General features: G+C 41.7%; 1 protein-coding gene across 1 annotated transcript in view; it reads left to right on the top strand.

Moving 5' to 3' along the window:
• The window catches only part of ERBB4 (erb-b2 receptor tyrosine kinase 4), a gene marked incomplete at both ends in the record, with an annotated part of 495,076 nt that overhangs the window by 367,660 nt on the left and 104,034 nt on the right, over positions 1–23,382 (top strand). The window contains 3 exons of the mRNA XM_079538981.1: positions 882–975; positions 2,375–2,529; positions 8,070–8,144. Of these exons, the coding sequence (XP_079395107.1) occupies positions 882–975; positions 2,375–2,529; positions 8,070–8,144 (324 nt within the window). The remainder of the gene's footprint in view (positions 1–881; positions 976–2,374; positions 2,530–8,069; positions 8,145–23,382) is intronic.

The raw sequence follows: 23,382 nt of genomic DNA, 5'->3' as shown, positions 1-23,382 counted from the left end.
TAATAAAACCTGCTGTGTGTGTTTTTTCCTAAAGAGCAGGTAGCCTGAACCCTGAACAAAAGACAAAGCTGTTCAAGAGTGCCTGATAATGATAAAATGGAGCAAAGCTCCTTGTGTTACTTGCAGTAGGAGCAATTAATAATTAGGCTTTGGAGGACAGCAGGTGGAATTCAACATCCTGCATAACATTATAGTATGGTCCCAGTAATTCATTTCATAATAAAGATAAAACCATGATTTTAATTACTCTTTTTTTCCTTGAGGTGCTAATTGAAAATCAAATCACCACCACAATTTCTTTCTTGCTGCGTATGATAACTCATGGAACTGTTATGTAGAGAAGATTGGAAGTCCTGAAAATGCATTAAAATACTTAAAATACTTCTGTCTGGACAATGCATGTGAAAAGAACACTGACATAAAACAGTTTCGTATGCTTAAAAAAGGTTGGAGAACAGTGTTATAAAACTGTGGTTTTGTGTGCATCAGAACACATCTGACCACAAACCCTGCAGCACTTGATGGCTGGTTCTGCCACAATGCCTGTCTCAGGAAGATTGCAGAGAGGCTCTATTTGGACGGTGTAACCAGCACTTCAGCTAGAATGTTCTGAACTGTATTGATTAGAGAATGTTATTTGCTCTTTCTGTGGGCTCAGCCCCTTCCAAAGTATTTTTTTTTTGAGTGATTTTGCTGATTGGGCTCAATCTTCAGCTGTTGTAAAGCAGCCTAATCCCATTAAAACAAGTCATCTCAGCTGGTGTAGTCCACTGGCTTAATGAGGCTGAGGTGATTACCACTCAGTGAAGAGGCAGCCATTTTTGCTCAGCTTCAGTCTCCCTTTTGCTGTTTCCTAACCTGCTTGCAAAATATTTTCCTAGGGAGTTTCGAGAGTTTGCAAATGGTTCTGTTTGTGTGGAGTGTGATCCCCAGTGTGAGAAGATGGAAGACAACATGATCACATGCTATGGGCCGGTAAGAGCAGTGCTGGCTGTTAAAATGTGCTAAAGCACAGGTACCTTCTGTTCAGAACAAGTAAAGTAACTGTTGCAAGTCAACGTTAACGTAGGCAGAAAATATATTTTATGTGCAGGAGCAGTACTCTGCATGTAGTAAGCAGGTTCTAGGAATGAACTCAGGTGAATTAGACTGCTTTAGAAGATGGTTCAAAAAGCGAGTCCTTTTCTCTCCTGAGTTGTCTTAATGCCTGAAATGTTATGTCCAAAGTCTTGAAGCGTGAGGTAGTATTCAGGTGCAGTCTGAACATTCTGTTCTCTAGCTGCTTTTATTCATTATGTTCAGTTCTGTCCTGTTCTGTGGTTTCAGGTTGTTGGTTTTTTGTATTTAGATGTGGGCATTTGTCTCGGTTTTTCAGAAAGCTTGAGCAATGTCATCTTTTCTTTGTAGGCTGGCCTGTTCTGGTGCAGCATTCTTTATGCACATCCTAAAAATGAATGCTGACTGTAACTGTCGTCTATATAATGCCTGAATTATCTTATATGAGCAGTGAGTCTTGTTTCAAAGATTATTGTCCTTTTGTTGGATAAAAGTAGTTCCTTGTTTCGGTTGTTTGTATATTGCCAAGGTTAAAAGCGTCTTGGATGCAAGGAGTTGTATTTCAGGTTTTTTGTTACTGTGAAAATTTAACCTTGTTTCCTTGGTTCTCTCATGTAACCTAACGACCGTAAAGAAAATACGTTACCCTGCTCAACATTGTCATAGTTGTTTTTGCTGTACCACTCCGCTTTCTGCTATGCTGTCACAAAGTAGGAAGCTAATAATGCAAATTTCAGCCCACGAGATAAATTTGGACTTGAAGGAGGATTCATGGATATGAAGTTGTAGACCAGTGCCCAAGCAGAACACGGTATTTGGTCGGCTCCACTGGCTTAATTTTGCTTACGTTGTGTAGGAGCCTTAGGTGACAGTCTGGACTGTTAAAAAGTTGTGTATGTATCAAGAAGACCTTGTCACAGAAACACTGAAGGATAACCAAAGGGAGAAGGCAGTATGGGAAATAATATGGATTGTGGAGGTAGTGAATCACTGTATGTCTTTGTTTTGTTTGCGTGTATGTAGGCTTAAAACAAGCATGAAGTCTGTTGTGTTAATCGTGCTGGTAGTGTGGAGAAACCTGTTTAGAAACTAGGAATTAATCTTAGATTGTACAAGCTAAGTTTGTGGTCAGAACTACCAAGATATACATGTGCTATTCCTCAACAGTGGCTGGAACCATGTGGGTGATTTGCTGTTTGCTAGGAAAGAAACACCACTGCAGTTACTGCTGTATGTGCTGTCATGCTAGGACCCGCAATTCCAGTGCAGAAGGGAAATACGGAGTAACTTGAATGCACTGTTTCTCCCCTTTCACCAGGGGCCTGACCACTGCACGAAGTGTTTCCATTTTAAGGATGGTCCGAACTGTGTGGAGAAATGCCCCGATGGCTTACAGGGGGCCAACAGTTTCATTTTCAAATACGCCGATGAGGATCGCGAGTGCCATCCGTGCCATCCAAATTGCACCCAAGGGTAAGTTCTGTGATCTGAACCATCCTAGTGAAGTTTTGTTACCTATTAGAATGTAGATGAAGTTTTGGCTTGGCAAAGTACTTGTTCTGCTCCTGAAAGTGAAGTGTGTGCAGCAGTGTAATGCAACTTTATTTTCAGTTTCTCACGACACTCAAGTTTGTGCCATAAACATCCAGCAGCTTATCAGAAAAAAAGAATACTATGCTCTTTATGAACACCACTCCGAAGATCTTTTCACAGCCTTCCCGCTAGCACTGGTTTGTAACAAATGCTGCCTTTTACATTTGTGTGTCTAGGCCTGTACAATGACTTTATTTCACTTACTGATGGAATTGGTCCTCTTTGGTCCTTGGTATTGCTGAGGTAACCCTGTAGCACTTTGATGAGACACAGAGGGTCTGATGCAAAGGATTCACCAGGAGCCATGTTCTTCAGGAGTCTGAATTTGAGGATTTGTTTCTCAAGTCCTGTCTTAGTATTATTCCCAATCAATCACTTGTTATGTGTGAAAAAACATAGACTGAGTGTCTGAGCCAAAATTAAGAATCTGCAACAAATAACAGTAATCAACTACTCAGCTCTTGTCCTGCTTTGTCCACGTGGATTAGAAATGTCTTTTTGATGAGGTTAGTGCTGTCCAGGATACATAGAAAGGAAAAGACAGCCGGGGGAGAAAGAGAAAACTTCAGCCAGTGAAATAATCTCCCACAAGAGGCCCTTTCTGTTTAGCAGCTAAAATTAAACAGGTAAATTATTCGGCATGATCTTGATGTCAACAGCTGTTACCATTCAAAATGAGACCTTTTGCTGGTTTTGCATATATAATTATAATAGAGTCAATGGGGAAATGAAGGTAAGGTGTCAGACACAGCTGGGATCTGTTACAGATAGGTCTTTCCTACAGACCCTCAATTTTATAATCAGAAAACTAAGAAGACAGTATGCTAAGATGAGCTTGCTTCAGGAGCTCTGTTTCTGGCTTTAAGAGAATGGTGGGTGTGCTAGTTTGGAGTCTGACAAACCCAGGTGTGGATGGTTGACTTAGTGTCTAAAGATAACAATGAAGAGGCACCTTGTAGCTATTCTGACCTCTCAGAAGAGTGGGATGTGACCTTCCTTTCTGGACAGTTTTCTATTCTGGGGAGATTTAAATGTTACTGATCTTAATACAACACGTGTACTTCTTCAAAATAGGAAAGGAACAAATAATTTTCCATTCCTCATCACTTCTTTAGATGCATCAGTATTTTCCAGATGGTTGGTTGGTACTGTCTCCCTGGGTAGGATGTTTTTACACCTCCTGGTGGCAATCTGATGTTGTAGTTCCTAAACAAAAAGGAAGGGCATGAGGCAGCTGTAACTACTTGCCAGCATTTGTTGGCAACCCTCGCTGACATGGGATTCCTTTATGCTGAGTTACCTTAAAATTTATCCCTTGAACTTTCTCCCTTTTCTTTCTGCAAATGTCTTGCTCAGGTTAAAAGTGAAAGAATGCCTCATCAAGTGTTGTTTGCCAATCGCCAGGGAACTGATGAAGTACCACTATTATAGATCCAGTGACTTCTCCCACAAAGCTGTCTCTCTTATGAGGAGCTAGACCTTTGCCATGAGTTAAATACTTTGGCTGACAGAAATCCTCATCCTGTTGTTGTGAGATTAATGTCCGTTCTTAGGCGTTTTATCACCTCTCATGAGAACAACATGCACAAACCCAATCTAGATAAAAATAGATGTCACTTTCTAGTGTTTCTGAAGGCTTCCTTTAATGATGGTATGTTAATCCGTTAATGAGTGTCCCAGACGTTTGGGGTTTATGGCTTTTTTTTAATCTTGCCAACACTCTTTGGGGCTGAGTATTTCCAGTAAGGAGGGAATCGGTCTCTTTCATTCTCTCCTCCTGTAATGCGGAATTCTCTAGTTTCATACCTTTCTTTCCAAAATTAATACTGAAGTTCCCCTCAATCAGTGTTCCTAATGACATCACTTCTGGAGAGAGCTCATCTTGATACTCGACTCACAGCTGAGTGGTACAGAAAACCCAACCCTTTACTTCATCTGGCTTTGCTGTCAGATCAGTTGTTGGAATAGAACCAGTGCCATAGAGGTGGAGCTTAGGTACTCCTGAAGAGTCTTGAGCTATTGCAGAGCACTGTTCCTGTTATGGTATTATTCTGTTCCTTCAGTACTGCTCTTTGATTCAGGATCCTTGCTAAAATAGGTTTTTAGTTCTTAATCTTGTTGTTATTTTCTCCAGCCATTCCCGTCACAGGGAAGGTAGTTCTGTGAGCCTTCTGCCTTAATTTCGTCCTGCTACTTGCAGGTGATTGCTCACTTGAGTGTGAGATTTCATAGTGCTGTTCTCTTCCCTTATTTAAATATAATGACTGCTCCTCTAGATAGGTGTGTTATTATCCAGTCCTGTTAATGATGTTTTGTTCACCAAGAGAGGAATCAAGAAGTGACTTGCTTGGATGCGGCAACTGTGCTTTTCACTTTGCATCCTCATGATAAACATCAGCTACTTGAAGCCAATCTGAAGCAGGTCTGAGGCACGTGGGACAGCTATCCCATTTAATTCAAGGGAGTCAGAAAACATTTGGCACTTCTTGCCAAGCTAGCTAAAATGGAATGCTTTTGCAGAAATGAAATAGTAATTATATAACAGCATCTGACAGTCTGCTTCCTCCCTATGCAAGGCACAAAGAGGACCTGTTTTCATCACAAGCATTTTCTTACTACTTTTATTTTTGAAGGAAACGTACTGCTCTTCCTTATCCAAAACTTCGTTATCCCTCGAAGCTGACAAGTTGCGGTAGGACGGATTTGAAGGCACAAGGACTGCCTTGCCTCCGAAGGCATTTTGAATTCCTGTTGGCATCGTAGTGGAAATTCAGTTGCAACAAATGCTAAATAATTGGAGACCAGCATTGCTTTGCTGATGGAAAAATTTCTCCCTGCCCCCAGCAGGAAGATCAACTTTCTTGCCGTCAACACACATACTGTTATCTATATAAATTTTGATTCATTTGGCTTCATCCAAAGTGACAGTTAAGTGATCTGGTATTTGGTGTAACAAGTGTTTTCTTTTGTCCAGAGTTAATCTGTTTATGCTGTCTCATAATCAGTTTTGTTTTCAGCAACAAAGTTCTTGGGGAATTCATCTGATTGAAAATGGATTTGCTGCTTGAAATCTGTGAGAAGTTAAGGCCCCGCTTTTTGATCTCAAGGGAAGTTGATATGAAATAAAATTTGTGGAAGTTGGGGGGGGGGGGAATGGATTATTTTGGGGAAACACAGATCTTCCGTTTTCAAAACTGTTCTAACTAATTATCTTTCAGAAAACAGTTCTTTTTAAAGATAAGGTGGAAAGCTCTATGTATGGTTTTCTGTATAAGCTGTGTTGTAATGACTGAATGTTGTTAATAAATTGATAGGTATGATTGTGTTGGTATTACCCAGTTCCTCCTACAGAAAGAACATAGTAGTTCTTCCTCCAGACTCCAAGCAGGAGAAGGAATCCTGGGAGTGAGTTAAGTGCCACTGCTACATATGGTTGTGTTATGCTTGTACTTGTGTCAAAAAAAAGCCTGAAAGGAAAAAAACTATTGTCAGAGAAAAAATAATTGATGACTTAATGGTGAAAAACAACTTGTTAATAGTAGTGTCTATTGCTCTTAACTCACACAGTATTTATTGCGTGTCAGTCAGGACAACTAAAGAGTGTGTAAGTACTCACAGTCAAGTTGAACAGCTTAAAATGTACCTAGACAGTTTTCTGTTTGAGGCTGGGAAACCCACTGAAGATGATTATTGCTTTTTAAACAAAAGGCAGTAGTACTTCAATTTGAAGTGGGGTAGGTCCAAATACCTTGTCTTGGATCATCTCTTCTTCTCTCTCAGACTTCTAGAGAACAAATGTGCAGTTATGGAATGACTGCAAGACAATAGGCTCTTCCTGTCTGCCAGTTATCTGAACTAGCAATGGGCTCTCAAAACTCCAGTTTCAAGAGGACCCTTATCTATAGCAGGAGTCTGAACTTTGCTTCTCTTGAGATGCTAGAAGATGAAGGTGGCTCAAAAAAAATTGTTCAGACCTTTACTTACTGCACTGATCTTCAGCAAACTGCTGAGAATATCCCCAAAAAGAACAGTGTTGGGTTTGGCTGAAGATTGGGTAAAATTCAGACTTGAGAAGCCCAGGACAGTAGGAATTTCAGGAAATACTTGTTAATAGTTCTATCTGAGTTCTTGGACTGTATTTAAATCAATCCTTTTCGCTTCATGCGTGTTCTGTCCAATTGGGTGTGTAATGAATCTGCTTTTGTCTTTGCATCTATTGAAGGAGAACACTGTTGAAGAAATAGTGAAAATCTTTGTTTCCACGTCACAGCTGTTTTGGAAAATGTAATTTCAGGTGTACAGGAGAGAAAGTTCACTGCAGGTATTGTTAAACATTTGAAGTGGCTTAATTTCTTCAGAAATTGAGAGCTGCTTGCTGTGGATGAGGAGGGACTTGCTGGGCATTTAGCACTGAGGCATGTCAGGTTGTCTTAATCTCTGAAAGTTCACCTACATCTGTCTGTCTCTGATCATCTGGACCCTTGTGTAAAAGGGGTAAGCACCTTTTTATTTGAATGCAGGCAACTCGGCTTGCTACTTTGATTAGTGTTCCTTGTGAGGGTAAGGAAACACCGAGGCTCTTTCCCCATGGCTGGTGCTTGAGTGGTGCTGCATAAAGTGACTCCCTGTATTGCCTTCACCTTTGGTGAGCACCTGCTGAATTTGCAGTGGAAGTCTTCTGGCAGCATCTACAGATAGCAGGACAAAGTGCCTGTATCAGCAGGCAGCATTTTACTCAGATTTTTTTTTTTAATGGGAATCTCATCCTTGAGTTTCCTTGATAAGAGTACAGTCAGCTTCCAAAACTCATTTCCTGGGTAGGCACTTAAAACAGAAGGAACAATTGCATCAATTACAGGAAGTGGGGAGGAGGGACTTATGCATTGTGCTTCTGCAGGTCTCAAATGTTGCAAATGAACAGCTTCTGTTCAGTAATCACCAGTTTGATTATTCCAAGAAAACATGCAGGCAAGGCGACTCTATTCTCAGGCCTCCCACACATGCAGGTGAAACCTGCTTTAAATACTGTGTGAGCCACAAATGGTCCAGCTTTGGAATGCTGGTTATGTTGCTATTATTGTTCCCTTGACAGGCTTGTTTTTGTCACAGTATAATTTTGTGGTGACACAAAATCGAGTCTTTCTTTAGTATTGTAATCAAAAGTGTGTCGCAAAGAGGGGATTTCTGCTTCTTGGATCTGCAAATAACCATTTTTCTCTCTTTCTCTTCTTGTTCTCAATTTGGATTTGCTGCAGGTGCATAGGTCCGCATATCGAGGACTGCGTTGGCCTGATGGATAGGTACTTGCTGAGTGGTCGTTCCCTGTGTGTCTTCCATCCTCCACGTGTGGACAAGGGCGCATGCGTGTGCATGTCCTTGTGAATGGCAAATGACGTCTTTTGTTCTGTAATTGCCTGCAGGTGTAGAGGTCCAGCTAGTCATGACTGCATTTACTATCCATGGACACGACAGTCCACTTTACCACAACATGCTAGGTAACATCCACCACTTCTCCATTTTTGTACACCAGGGTCTTCCCTACTTACCGCAGGAATGTCATACTATCCAGTTTGTCCAGAAATGCAGACTATGGGGAGAATGTAACTTGTTCTTATGCAAGGTATGCCTCCAAATGCCCAAGTTTACTTACTGTTTCAAAGCCAGTTAATTTCATGAAATTTTCTACAGAAATACGCTTCTTGATGAAATTTTACTGGAAGTAAACTTGGTGGAAACCTCTGGTTAAACTAAAATGTCTTGTTGGTACAATTTAATTGTTTGTTTTTTTTTTTTTAAGGCAGAGCGTAAGAAAAATTGAAGCTTTTTCTTCCATACTTTCCTATGGGGGGGAAAAAGTAAATGCTTTGGTAAAACTGAATTTTTCCCTCAATTCATGGAAGTAGTCTTTGATCTTTTTCATTTTCTGTTCCAAGAAAACAAATCCAAAACATGGTAGCCTTTCAGCAATTTTCTTTTTTAGTAAAGATGATCAAAACGAGTTAATGCAGGAGAATCCCAAAGCATTGCTGTTAAGCTTCACATTAATTTCTTTGTAAGTCCTTCCTTGCTGTTGATTAAGATTCAAACTGGTTAGTATGACTTCCAGGCTTTGGGGTTACTGTCATGAGCTAGGGTTAGATAAGAAATGTATCCTTTCAATCAGCTTCATTACTAATTTATTTTAAGAGAAGATTCTGAAGTTAGGTACTAATGTGAAGATCCCTATTCTCTTGCTGTTGAGGGAGTGCGTGTTTAGGCTTGGGCAACGGTGTAAATGCTGTCAGGTGGTATAGCTTTGCAATTAAATGGGTGTCAGTGCTGACTAAGTTCTTAGAGGAAGGGGACTTAACATTTTTCACATTGCAGTATTCTTTGGAATTTTTCTGCTTTGAGATACCTTGTATAAAGCACTTCCATGTGGGATTCGTTTTCAGGGATGCTCAGTGAGTGTGAGTTAGTGAAAACCAGTAAACTGTTTAAAATAGCTACAATTTTAACTTGGAGCACAATGGAAGATTGTATTATGATTGTTTGCCTAATTTTGAAGGGTGTACGAGGCCACAGAGAATGAACGCCATGCTGATGTTCATTGCCTTGGTAATCAATTTTAAAATAGCATATATTTCATCAATGGGGTTCTTAATGAGTTTTTTTTTTGTAGGAATGTCAAGGGCTTTGTACTGGGAAGATGATGTTTTGGCAGCAGTTTAAGTCTCAATGCTCCAGTCTGCTCTCTCTGTCTTCCTCTGTTTGCCCCAAAGTAGCTCAGATCTTGCTCCCAGTTGAATTCAAGTGGTGCAACTCCAAAGCTTATATTTGTATCAGGAATGTTCTGTTGGCAGTTAAGTCATTGAGGGTACTGCCAAATACTCTCTGAAGCAAGGGAATGACTGCTGTTGATCACAGTAAGTGATTGGATCCTGGGGCCTCAGCACTAAAAAGGAAGTGTCTCACAAGATGTCAGGCTTAAGCCAGGGGCTAGCAGGCAATATTTATGTGGTATTTTATGTTGTGTATATCTTAGTGCTTCTGAATCTACTATGCAGGTAGGAAAACAAACGGTCAGATTGGTGGATGCTAATGCAGGTATTTTACCTTGCTCAGGCGAAGCATTTCTTCCTTGGTTCAGAAGCAGGAGGGGAGAAGGACCCTTGAATGTTGCTTTGAGCTTATGGATTTTTTTTTTCCTGTTTGTTTCAAGTTTACTGAATTTATCTTAGGGCAAGTTAGTGCACTGTAAATGCGATGGAATGGTGAAATCCTGTATTTTGTTCGTGAACGTGGTACATTTTGTTTGGGCTGAAAATGGGCAAAACTGCACTGGCAAAAGCGATACTTGTGATTAAGAGAGCAAGCAGGAGTGTAAATAAAAAAAGGATGTATTATGGAGTATCCCTAGACCTGCAGACTTCAGTGATTAATTATTTTAGTTTCACCCTTGTCACATGGACTTAGATTTCTCCCATTTTTCCACTTAGTTCTTCTTTAGTTGTGCAGTTTGGTTCTGCCATCTTCCATTGACTTGTGGGCTTTTGTGAGAGTGTGATAGAAGAGCAGAGGAGTTTTTATGTTCAAATGTGCATCATGCAGCTTGTTTCCAAAGGACAGGTGACATATTAGTTCTTCTGCATATGTTTGGTTCCCCATGCTTGTGCTTGGAAACCCCGAAACTGAGCTACGTTGGAGTGCTGCTCAAAGGATAGAAGAAACCCTTTTATTTCTTCATTTCCTCTGATAAGGGCTGTTACACTGTTTCCTCTAGACAATGTGATGGCTTACTTATTTATTTTAGATTATTTTTAGATGACATGTTAGATCTTGTGTCCTTCTCATTTTCCTATGAGAACCTGCATTTATTTTCAGTATAAGTTGATCATCACAGTCTTTCACCATAATCTTAACTGACAGCCAAAGTGCAGTCTTTGGAGGAGTGTATATCACTGTGAGAGAACCAGTCCAAGTGGCTGGAAGTCATGGGAGAAACAAGTGCCTCTTTTTGCCTGCTGTAGTTAAACGTTCTGACTATTGTAACAACTCTCAATTCACCATGGCAAAGGAAGCCTTTCTTATGCTAGCGATACGTGCTGTCTTCATATTGTGCTCATTGTGTAGTGGTCCCATCGCAATGTTGTCCTACTGCAAGTGGCTGGGCCAGCTTTATGGCTGACCTGTGCAGGATATCTGGCGGGTACAGGGTTCCAGAGGAGTGGGGCAGGCCTTGCTGCCTTTCCCATGCTAAGCAGAGCCCTTGGCTGGCATGAAACTTGCATTGCTGCTGCTTTGCTTCCCTTTCTGCCTCCTTTCTGGGGGATCTCAGCACAGGGAAGGCAGAGGATGCAAGGGCCCAGTGTTCTGCTTTGCCACCTCTAGCTCCTGCTGCTGCTGCTGTCTAAGAAGGTATGAGATGATTGCTATGGGAAGTTAGTTTGGGGTACCCTTTCCTAGAAATCCCCAGAGGGGGATAAAGTGGGGAGTAGGATTTCTTAGGTACCCGAAGCTGTTAGCACTACCCTTCTCCTACCCACATGCTCCATTCCATGCCTTCTATTGCTTGCAGCCAGCAGTTCCTTTGAGTGGAACGGTATAGACCTGGGTGCAGGAAAAGGGCATGTGAGTGGGGGGTAAAGAACTGAAGAGGAGCGTGTCTGTTTCAAGGAGCTGGAAAACATTGCCTTAATTGAAGATGGGTCAGTTGTGATGGTAGTCTTCCATCAACCATTAGGAAAATGACTTGTTGGTTGTGCAAGGCTGCGTGTTCTGTGTGCCCTGACTCCAGATGCATTCGGTTAATTCAGTTATTAAAGCTAGACCGTGGATAAAGTTTTTGACCTCAAGTATGAATTCTAAATGATTTATTCTTCCTGTTGTTCACAGGACTTAGGACTCAAAAGAGGTTGTTAAAGGGAGTGAATTCTGTGGTTTTTGTGATGTCTTGGGAGATGACGGAATCTGAAGATGTAATTGGAAGCACGTGGCTGCTATGATAGGGAACAGCTAGCACCTTAATGTCACTGATCTGAGTAATCTGATGTCTGTGGTTATACTTAAAGAAAATGTCACATTTTGTTTTTAACTGACAGAAGCAAGTAGTCAGGAGCACCGTAGTCAAGTGGCTTCATGCAATGGAGTGTAGAGGTTAACTCAAATGGCAATCTTAGTGCTTGCTTTATATCAAAGGACGTCCTCACAACAAATCATCACTTCCCAAATGAAAAAAAAAAAAAAGCCAGTTCTGATGTTCTGTGTGTGTACATGAGCTAATTAACAATAAAGCCTATGCAGTGCAGGCAGATCCTTTCACAGCTGCTTTGTATCCTCACACGGTACAACTTGAGTAGAAATTCACAGCCATTCTGACTAGATGGTGGGGAAGGGAAACCACCTCTAATAAACTGTTAATGTTCATTGCTTTTATGGAGCTCTGTTCTGTTGCTTGGAGGAAAGCATTCCATATGCTCTCTATTTTTATAGAATAATTATAGTCACTTCTGGAGGGGAAGAAGAGGAGAATGGCTGTAAAAAAACAAGAGGAGAAATAAGATCTATGGGTACGAACTAAGCAGCATTACTTAACTTTGAATGATAAAAGATGCTGCTCTTAAGAAACTTCTAATATGGAGCTCTCTAATGCTGTATCAGAATGAAGTTGAAGAGATATTTTTAATTCCTTTTTAATTTCACATGTATGAGTAAGGCTTGGAAACTGCTGTTTCTTGTCCTGTCTCTGTGGGTCGAATAGAGTTTACAAGCGATCCGTTTGTGATAGACAGCAGAACCTCTAGTTTTGTGTGAGGATTGCTGCTGATGAACTGTTTTTAAACAGACCTTTGCTGTGGGCATGCCTACTGTCACAACAACATCTCACTGCCTGGAGCTTTGGGAGGAATGCATGCGAATCCCCCTTTGTGTGGGGGAGAGTGAAGGAATCAGAGGCAGCTGTCGTAATGCACTTCTTAAAATCCATTCTGTCGCTCCAGTAGTTGTTGAGAGCGCACAGGATTGAATAAGGCAACTTTTGTTGGTTGTTGTAATTGATTTCACAAACGGTATGAGTGAAATGCTCTTGTGTGTGTTGAGATGGTTGCTGCCCACAGACAGTGTTTCTCAGCAGTAGAGCTGTTGTTTGATGGATTAAAGTAATTTATTATTGCCTAGCAGCATGTCAGAGAAATGCTAGAGTGAAATTACACAAGCTGGCCTACGCTACCGATTTGTGGATATAGGAATGGCAGTCTTTACTATTTGATATGGTGTATCCCAACCCTTGCACCTTATTCAGCTAGTGAGCTCCGGAAGAGCAGAGTGCTCAGTCTTAAAAAGCAAACAGGTTTCTTGCAGAAATGTATGGTGATGTGTATTTGGTCTGTTCAGGACGTGATGAGGGACTGTAAGATTCTCATCCCTATGCTTCCTGACATGCATTCGTTGAATCCTACTCTTCTGTGGCTTCAGTACGCAGTCCAGCTTGGTGAGCTGGATGTGTGTAGTCAGCCCTACCTTAACAGCAGGATTAATGGAAATATGGAAAATAGGCATCATGAAGTATGATAGTTACTGAGCCTTGGAATTCTCTCAGGCATTTAACTAAACCTGACTGCATCTTTGAGGACACTCCTTAATAAAGGCTATTTACTACTTTTTTTCTTTTGGATATTGTGTTTTGCAGCTCACAGTAGTATTTTGAAATACATTTACAACAAGAAAACTCTGTGTTCTAAAAACTGCGTAAATTATTGTTACTGCACTTGAGGAGCAGGGGAAGTAAGCAGGTAGACAAGGTACAGCAGGTCTCTACTGAAAGGCAAGTATTTGGGGAATTCCAAATTGAAAATGGCTTGTTAGAATGGAAATTAACACAGCCCTACTGCAGAGGTCGCCACCTTTCTTATCAACCCACATAAGCCTTGTGTGTGTGTCAGTACTGGTTTGGCTGTACAAATTATATATGATGCTGTGGTAAAATGGTGTCATGGAATAGTGACCTTATTATAGAGTAACGGTGTATGTCTCACTACTCTCCTGTGGGTTTCTTTTATGGCTTGAAATGAGGATTTAATTTAGATTTAATGTTGTTATAAATTAATTATCTATTATTAAAAATACATTTATTGAACTTGAGAAATGTGGAAGATGTAGAGTTGTTTAAAACTCTCTGAATGGTTTCCTAATAATTCATTAATATTTAACATGTAATAAATTAGAACTAAAGCTCATGGTCTTACTTCCAATCTACCTGCATAATGCAGGATTTGTCACTCTTTCTTATTTAGATAGTTTACGTGATAGATGCATTTCAGTTCGGAGTCCAACCAAGACTTAATTCTTTGCATTCTGCCTTAATCACCACGACCCATCTGGTGATTAAGGAGCTGCAGTTCTTGCAGTAAATGGAAAGCTCTTGGTTGGAATTCCTTTGAACAGTACGTTGATGGCACCGTATGGTTTTTTTTGAAAGCATATGTACAGTGAAAGTCCACTTAATTAGGTCTCTTTAGATCAAAGTTAATGTCTTGGCGCAATCTACCGAAGGAAGGGGACAAAATTAGAGTTAGGAGTAGACTTATTCATTTCTAATACCTATAAAATCTTGCAAGTCCTCTCCCCATATGCACACTTTTCCACTGCCTATTTAAATTCACTTAAATATTTCTTTGAATGATTAAATGTAGAACACTTAGTAAGATGAGAGTTTGCGTATCAAGTCTGGAAATATTAGCTTTTTTCCATTCACACAAGATCTGTTTCACAGGAAATTGGGAACAGCTTTTCCAGCTCTAGGTTAAAAGTAGTAATGGTAATACAGTTTATCTTCATTTGTTTTTGCATAAATGAAAATTACAATTTGGAATCTCGTATAATCTTTTTAGTTGGAAGGGACCCTAAAAGGCCTTCTGATCTAAAGCCACGGCAGTGAGCAGGGACATCTGCAGCTAGAGGGGGTTGCTCTGAGTGTAGTCCAGCCTGGTCTTGAATGTCTTTAGGAATGGGAAATCCACCTCACACACAGAATCACAAGGTTGGAAATGACCTGCAAGATCATCTAGTCCAACCACCCTCCCATTCCTATCAGTGCCACAAGCTACTAAACCATCTCTCGTAGCTCCTCATCCAGGCGCCTCTTGAACACTACCAGGGACGGCGACTCCACCACCTCCCTGGGCAGCCATTCCAGTGCCTGACCACCCTTTGAGAGCAAACGTTTCTCCTAATATCCAACCTAAACCTCCTCTGGTATAACTTCTGGCCATTTCCTCGGGTCCTACTATTTGCCTGGGAGAAGAGGCCAGACCCTTTTGCACCACAACCTCCCTTCAGGAAGTTGTAGAGTGCAATGAGGTCTCCCCTGAGCCTCCTCTTCTCCAGACTGAACAATCCCAGCTCCCTCAGCTGCTCCTCATAAGGTTTGTGCTCCAGACCCCTCACCAGTTTCGTTGCCCTTCTCTGGACACGTTCCAGGGCCTCAGTGTGTTTCTTGTAGTGAGGGACCTCCTCTCTGGGCAGCCTGTTCTGGTGCCTTACAACCCTTATGGTTTTTTTTTTTGTTTTTTTTTTTTGTTTTTTTTTTTAAAAAAAAAAAAAAAACCCAAACACAAAAAGAACCCAACAAACTTTCCTATATCCAGTCTGAATTTCCCCTCTTTTACCTTGAAGCCATTTCCCCTTGTCTTGCCACAACAGACCCTGCTAATGAGTTTACCTCATGCTTTCTTATAGCTCCCTTTGAGATACTGACAGGCTGCTTTGAGGTCTCCCCAGAGCCTTCTTTTCTCTAGGCTGTACAACCCCAGCTCCCAGTCTGTCCTTGCAGGGGAGGTGTTTCATCTCTGGAATTGTTTTCGTGGCCCTCCTTTAGTGTTGCTCCAACAGGCCCCTTATCTTTCCTGGACTGAGGAGTCCACATCTGGATGTATTGTTCCAGGTGAAGTCTCACCAGCACAGAGTAGGGGAGCAAGATCACCTCCCTCCCAGCTTCCCAATAGAAGCTGGCAATGCTTCTATTGATGCAACCCAGGATACGGTTGGCTTCTTGGGCTGCGAGGGCACCTTGCTGGCTCAGATCTACCTGCCATCCTCCAGTACCGTCAAGTCCCTATAGGCACTATGTTCTATCCTTTCATCCCCCAACTTGTACTGATGGTAGTAGTTGTCATGACACAGATCCAAGATGTCGTGCTTAGCTTTGTTGTACCTCGTGAGATTTGGTAAGGTGTTCTCCAGTTCTAGCTGTGCGTGGCCTGAGAACATAAATTGCGGAACTGATGAAACCAGCTCTACTGTAGCAGCAATTAGCTAACATTTGTTCTAGCTAGCTATGCTTGCTGTGGAAAGCAGTGTTACAGCAGATAGCATATGCAAAAACATTATCACAAATACCTGAGACTGGCAGGAATGTTTCTCATGAGAGTTTATCAAGCTGTCAGACCAAATTAATTGATCTTACTATATTTTTTTTGCCTGTCATGCAGTGAAGAGTTATAACAGTGATGATATGGGAGAATGTCACATGAATTACTTGTATCTTTGGGTTTCTTTGATGGAGAGTTTCAAATACCTGTGTTCAAATTGTAGCGAGGAAGAGAGATCTAGTAGCAAACTTAATTCCCATGCAACTCTCTCTATTCAGTTTACTTTACATCTCTTCTGTAACGTAAATCTGCAAAGCATTTGGCTGCAGTATTGATGGTGTGTAGGTCTCCATGCTTCTTGTACACAGTTCTGGGCAGTGGTCTGGTTGCCGTGTCTGTGAAACCTGGGGCTGGGCCTGGCAAACATGTTGACCTACTGCTGTAGTAGAAGGATTCCAGTTGCAGAAAAGCTAAAATTGTAAGAGAGCTAAGCAAGTCTGATAGTCCAAGCTTCTTTCTGGTAACAGGGTCAGCTATGACTGGCAAGTGTTGCGTGCAGAAAAAATGGGTTTTGGTCACTGATGCATTAAGACTTAAACTACAGGGAAGGTTGAATCGTCTGCATGTAGTAAGATATGGAATGACAGAGTGGTTCTTGGGAAGACTCTGAGAAGCTTGTGTTTTAGGAAACTTGAGAAAGGGACGTTACATGGCAGAAGATTAGTAGCAGGTTGGGATAGGTTTGAGAATTGGCAAAAGGAAATGAGGCTAGCAATGTGGAGGAGGAGGAAAAAAGTAAGAGAGAGGGAGATGCGGACAAGAATTCAGGCTGGACTCGATTTCTGGAGGTCCTTTCCAGCCCCTGCCATTTTCATTCTGTGATGGAGATAAGGTTTAGCATTCTAATAGTAATGGTAGCTGATCCATATAGTGTATTTGGGACACAACAAACAGCACCAGTCTTCTTTAAAGAAATTTGAAGGTTTCAGGAATTACCTCTTTGCCTGCCCCTCATGATCCCTCTCAGGAAAGGAAGAAAAAAGTATTGCATTAGAAGTGGAGCACTTTTAATCGGATGGACTGACAAATGCACAGTCTCAATCTCAGTAAGAATCATAGAGTAAGTACAGATTGCAGAGATGATATCCTAGCTTCAAAAGAGTCCCAGCACGTGCGGGCATTTTTTCCCTTCTTTGTGGCAATGATACCCTCAGCTCATAAATGACTTGGATGCGGGTTAGGTTCAGTGCTGTTCCTCTACACTTTGTGCAAACTGTCTTTGGATTTTTGCGTTCAGCCAGCAGATCAGACTCGAGTTGACCAAATTCCTTGCTTTGGGACATATCAGTCATCTTTTAACCAACAGATTTCAAAAATAAAGGAGCTCTCTTCCCTTACGAAGGAAATCTTGGTTAGGAAAATTACTAGCTATAGCAAGGTGTGTATGTATTCCCTCTAGTTGGTTTCATTAACTGTTTTGCATGCCTCTCATCACACTGCAGACACGTATATTTTTTTAGTGTGATCAGAGGCAGTTCCTCTCCATTTTCTCAATTTGGTGGGGAACCCGGGGAGGAATGTTCAAACTTCCTCTGTCCTGAGCCCAAACGGGCCTCAGAAGTTGTGGGACATAAAATGCTCAGAAGGTCAGCAGGGTCTGCTGTCGGCCAGAGGGCTGCTATGTAGGTGTCAGTTCGTATGCGCTTTTACCCAGGATGCTAGGTGTGCTCCATTCAGAGCATTTAACAGCTATTGGAATAGAAGTATTTAAATCTTTAGACAAGGCAGTACCTGCACTAAATTCTGGAATATTGTAGCATACTTGAATTCAAGAGAGAGAGCTGTTTTACTACATCATCATCATTGGCCTTTATGTGGGCCATACTGTACTTCAAAATAATTGTAATAAAGCAGCTGTTGCAGGGACTAGGTTGTGCTGAGCCATATCCTTATCATGGACACAAGCTGTTCTTCTAATCAAATCACATCTGTGACTATCAAGATGCTAGGAGGTTGCTGTGTGTATAGAGACATGCAAAATATCATAGGAGCTGAGAACGGAAGCTGGGGGTAACATTCAAAGCTGATTATTTAAATTATTTTTATCAATGTTTTCTTTGGAGTGTCCTGTAGGGTCATGCTGATAGTGTAATGACTAGAATTAAGAGAAGTTGAAGGATTCAGATGCAGACTTCAGGGGCATGTCTGGGTATGGTCCTGCGTAAGCTTTGCATCAAAAAGAGGATCTCAATTTTTCTTCCACTTTTTTTTTTTTTTTTCCCCTCAAAATCAAACGACGTTTTCTAACAATCAATATAACTTAAGGCATTTAAACAGATAATGATGGTGATGGTACCCTTCTAATACTAAAGTGATAAATCCCAATACAGCATCAGAATGGCAGCATGGCCCGGGTTGTAAGGGGCCTCTAGGACTGTGAAGCTCCAACCCTGCCCACAGCCTCCCCATTTAATACCTGCCCAGGGCCCCATCCAACCTGGCCTTGAACACCTCCAGGGACAGGGCATCCACAGCCTCTCTGGGCAGCTGTTCAGCACCTCACCATTCTCTTAGAAAAGAGCTTCCCCCTGACAGCCAACCTCAATCTTTCTTCCTTCAACTTAAAACCATTTCCCCTTGTCCCACCAGAGGTGCTCGGAAACAAATTCCTTATGCCATAATCTTTATCAACTTTGAATTTGCTTGTACTTAAAAGCCTTGGCCACGTTTACTCCATCCTGTGCTCTGCAGAGATGAATTACACGTATTTAGAAACTCTCAGAGGGAGAAGCAAAAATGCATGTTCCAGTTAACAACAGCGTGGTGGTTATTCGGAGGCAATTATTTCTCCAGTATTAGAGAACATTTATGCCAGTGTGGAATGAAGTGTTAATGTGTTGTAGACTTTGAAGGCAAAAGTCTTAATCCTCTATACAAGCATATTATATGGGGGCAGATTTCCAAATGCAGTTAAAATGGAGTCTACAAATCCTCGGTTTGCTCTGACTTTGATCTCAAACATAGGTCCCAAAGATGATTTAATGCCACCCCTTGTTAAGAAGAGCTCAGCTGAAACCCACGTTAGCTCTGCGTTTATCACAGAACGCCTGATTGGATGCGACAAGATATTTGAAGATCAGGAACGTGGTGTGACAGTTCTGTTCTGATCAGTTTATCATGTCCCATATTTGTATGGCTTTTTTTCCTATCTCTGCCAGTGTCCAGTGCTGAACTTGTTAATAGCTTAGGCTGACTGCGCACTGATGAGAAGAGGCTTGTTGGCTTTAGCCAGGTTGCACATAGGACTTCAGGTACCGAGCCAGGACAGAAATGGGAATTGATGCTGTCCTTATGTGTGTGCTAAGAAGCATGAGTCAGAAAGATTTTGGAGAGAGGCGGCCTGTGACTTGAGAACTCCAGGCTTCATCACCAGTCCAGTTCTTGAAAGTTCATTGCTGTGAAATATTCTGGAGCTTGCGCAAGCAGGTTCTGTCCCATTTGATTCAAAGCTGAAACAGGGAAAGAGTTCGCAGCCACTTAGACACAGACTGAAACTGTGCTGTGCTGCTTAGATCTGCCAAACGACTCTCAGGAAAGGCTGGTTTTCCAAGGACAGATCAAAAGAGATGGTTACACAGAGACCGAGGCATATTCAAAAGAGAGGTAATTTGTGAAGTAAAAATGAAAGGCACAGAGCTGAGGGAAGTTCATCCTGTGCCTCCTCAAAGGGAGGCAAGCCTTCTTTACAGTCTTACAGGCAAGATTTCATGTAGTTGTGGATGGGTTTCAGTATTTTGTATGCCGAATGGCTCAATACAGGTAATGCTGTACCAATGGGTTTTAGAATATTTAGTGGGTACCAAATTGTTACAATGATGAAAGAGCACGGAATCCGTCCTGACTGTGGTCAGTGTCAGTGGTCAGTTTTATGCTAGCAGATATGCTCTCTGTTACCCAGCTCCATTCAAGTTCTGGCTGCCTACTGATTTAATACGGATGCTATGTTGTACTTCTCCAGCTCCCCAAGCCTCACACTGCTCCAGTGTGGTGCTCACGAGTGGAAATCAGTGCTGCCGGACAAAGTGGTCTCTCAGCACATAGTGTCTTGCAGCAGAATGCACTTTGGCTCTGTTTGAGAAAAGCATGTGTTCTAATTAATGATTTCATGTACGTAGAAATAATTGTAGAGCCTGTTGGCTCCAGCTGGTTGCAAAGAAGGCTGTGTGCTGCGGGTTGACTTTATTGCCTCTAATAGGAATGCTTTATGCAGAGAGGCTCCTTGAGCTAATGTCGATGGCTTTGGTTTCAGAGCAGTTCATCAACACCTGTGGTCATTACAGGGCTGGCTTTCTTTATTTGAAGCAAAATATTAATCTTTGTAAAGAAACAGGAAACACGATAACTTTATGAAGATGATTGTTCTTTTGCTTGATGAACTGGCTTTGCCTGCGAGGCCCATCTAGTGGATTTTAGTGGCTTTCTGTCACAGATGAATCAATCCCTATTACGCGGGGCCTGACTTGGAATATTTTACAAGGGACGTTAATCTGTTTACTTAAAGCACAAGCCTCAAAACAAAGTCACCGTGCAAGCTTTTAGCAAGCGTTCCTCCCTTGTGTTGTGTCAGGAGAGAAAAATCTCAGCCTTAAAATATGAGGGGTGCAACAGATATCAGGTGGACTTGCAGTTTTATGGGGTGAGCAACCCATGGAAAGCCTCTGCATCAATGCTGTAGTTAGTGGCGTTTCAGTATTTATTCCCAGTCAGCTGTATGAGCAGGGGGTTAAAACAGACTTCTTAGTAACTTATGGTGAAAGTAAGAGAGACATCATTGTTCTGCAAAATTATTTAAATCACTGCCCAGTTTTGATGCATCGTAATAGTGCAGTTGCTCTTAACAGCACCTCTTGATCAGTGGGACTTGTGTTCTGCTCATGGCTGAGAACTCGGGCTCTCGTTTGATGAAGATGGTGAAAAGCTTCAAGCGCAAGATTTGAGTCACCCAGTAACGTGCTAAGGTACTTGCTTAACTGCAGGGTGGGCAGGCTGGGACCTACAATGTAGTGCTCAAGTTGCACATTGGAAAGTCATGGCTGAGGCTACCTGCCACCGAAGTTGTAAGTAAAGCGAGGTGACAGCGTGATGGAACGCGGTTTGCTTGTATCTAGATTTAAATGTGGAACTGGTAGGCATTGTGAGATCAGTTGTCAGTTACAATTTGTGATTATGTGTGATAAAAGCTAATCTGAACGTAAAGGTGACATTGCTCAGTGTTTAAACGCCCTCAGATTAAGTGGAGAAAGGGAGAAGGGGCTCTTTCTTTTTGACTCTGTTTCTTTGTATAAAGCAGAGCACATTTTTGTGTGAATAATCCTGGCTGATTTCTTCTTGCTCTGGGGAGCCCTGTTCTGTGAGCACCAGGCACTGGGAGTTGTGGATGTAGAGATTGCGGGGGGTTGCTGGACAGCAGAGGAAAGCTATTAAGCACACTCAAATTTGCTTCCACCCTGAACTGTTTATTTTGTGTAATTTAAATGCCAAGATTATCATTCCAGGATTAACAAAATCCCTCAGATCTCTGAAAACGCATATTATAAGTTGACTGAATTCACCTCTTAGGGGAAGGGTGAGGACCACAAAGCGTGGATCGTCCATCTCAAAAAAGAGTGCTTTGAAGAAAAAATTGGAGTGACATAGATAAAACCTAAGGTGGTAAGAGGGCTGGGAAGTGTTGAGGCAGGAACGGAAGGCTTGATTTTAAAGCTCAGTTTATTTATGTGCTGTGTTAGGTGGGTTAGTGCCAAAGATGTGAAAACAGGTGTTTTCTCAGCTTTATTCCATGGAGCACAGCACTGCTTCCTTTCTCTTCTGCATTGTTCTCCAGTCTTAGAGTTGAAGTCGACTCTACAGGGGACTCAGTCTAGAGTGTGTATAGGCCATGTACTCAATGAGGTCAGTAAAAAGGCTTTAATACCTGACTGTGGGAGCACTGTGGGAATTGCAAATGTGTTGATGTTTTGGCATGAGTGTAAATATACAACCCACCCTGCTGAGCATCCTGGTTAGTCTTAGAACTCTGATTTGAACTTGTAGTTTCAAATTGGATGGGTGGGAGCGGGTGAATTCTATACACGTTTGAAAAGAAAAATATTTTTCTCCTGATTGAACAGTAGGATCTTATTTTCAAATTTTAGCCCATTACACACAGTTTCCAGTTGAGAAGGCAGGATTTTTCACATGCAGTGCTTATTTTTTTTCTGCCTACCTCCCCTTTCTGGTCATTAATTGAGTATTCTGTCCTCAACCTCGGGAGTGGTGATGGATAGCAAATTAATTATGTGGGATTGGATTATGATTCAGAGCCGTATTTCTTGCACTACAGAGTCTATTTTGATGAGCATAAAAGTTCAGAAATGCCTAGTAGAGAATTTTTTACACCCTCTGGAGATGATTTTCAGCATGTAAAGGAAAATAACAGCTGCATCAGCAGTTTTGTGGTGGTGGGCTAGTGGTGCTAGTAGTGGAGCTGTAAGAAACACGAGCTAGAGTCAACCTCTGGCTGTCCATCTTTTTTTTGGATGGGTAGGAGTGACATAGAACTGCTCTCCATCCTCGAGCTTAGCCTTTCTGAGCCCTACTGAAGACATGGGGCCTCTGTGCTCTTAAAGGTGACTTTACCAAAATCTGTTTTTGAAGGCGGTGTTTTTGTCACGGCATTAACATTGCTGCTGTTAATTTTGGTGAAAGTATTTTTAAGCAGAAAATAGACTATAATGGATAGATGAACTCACAGAGGTGGTCGTGGGCTAGAAACGTACCAATAATGTAAACAGATTGCATCCTTAATGCCACTAGAGAGAAGGACTTCTGTGCATATCCAGCGGTATGTGAAGCTGAACTGATGGTTTGGTGCACATGCTGGGGGGCAAAATAAAAAAAGAGATTGGATTAAAAAACAAAAGTGAAGACTTGAAACCTGTATCTCTGATCATTAACACCCTACGGAGACCCGCGTTAAACAACCTGTAGTAGTTAACTAAAGGAAAGGTAAACAGTTTTAATGAAATTGAGCTGAGTATTAAATTTGAGATGCCATGCACACAAGAGTACTAGAAAGATTACACAGTTGAAGTTGTTAGTAGAATAGGTAAAAAGCAAAGTCAGCCTAATGAACCTAAGTCCAAATAACCCAAATGAAGTGGGTGACAAAGAAAATAACTCAAGTGCTTAGGAAGTAATCTGTACACGGTTGGAAACAGTGAAACGTGATACTGACGTGCACTGATGATACCAGAAAGCACTGAAGCCTGTGGCTCATCGTTTGCCAATGTGTCAAATGAAACTCATAATTGCTGCTGTCTCTGGGGCAGCGTGGTTGGCGCTGTGT

Source organism: Tetrao urogallus (assembly GCF_951394365.1).
Source record: "Tetrao urogallus genome assembly, chromosome: 8".
Taxonomy (NCBI): domain Eukaryota; kingdom Metazoa; phylum Chordata; class Aves; order Galliformes; family Phasianidae; genus Tetrao; species Tetrao urogallus.
The sequence above is the reverse complement of the archived record's forward strand: the minus strand, read 5'-3'. Positions and strand labels throughout refer to the sequence as shown.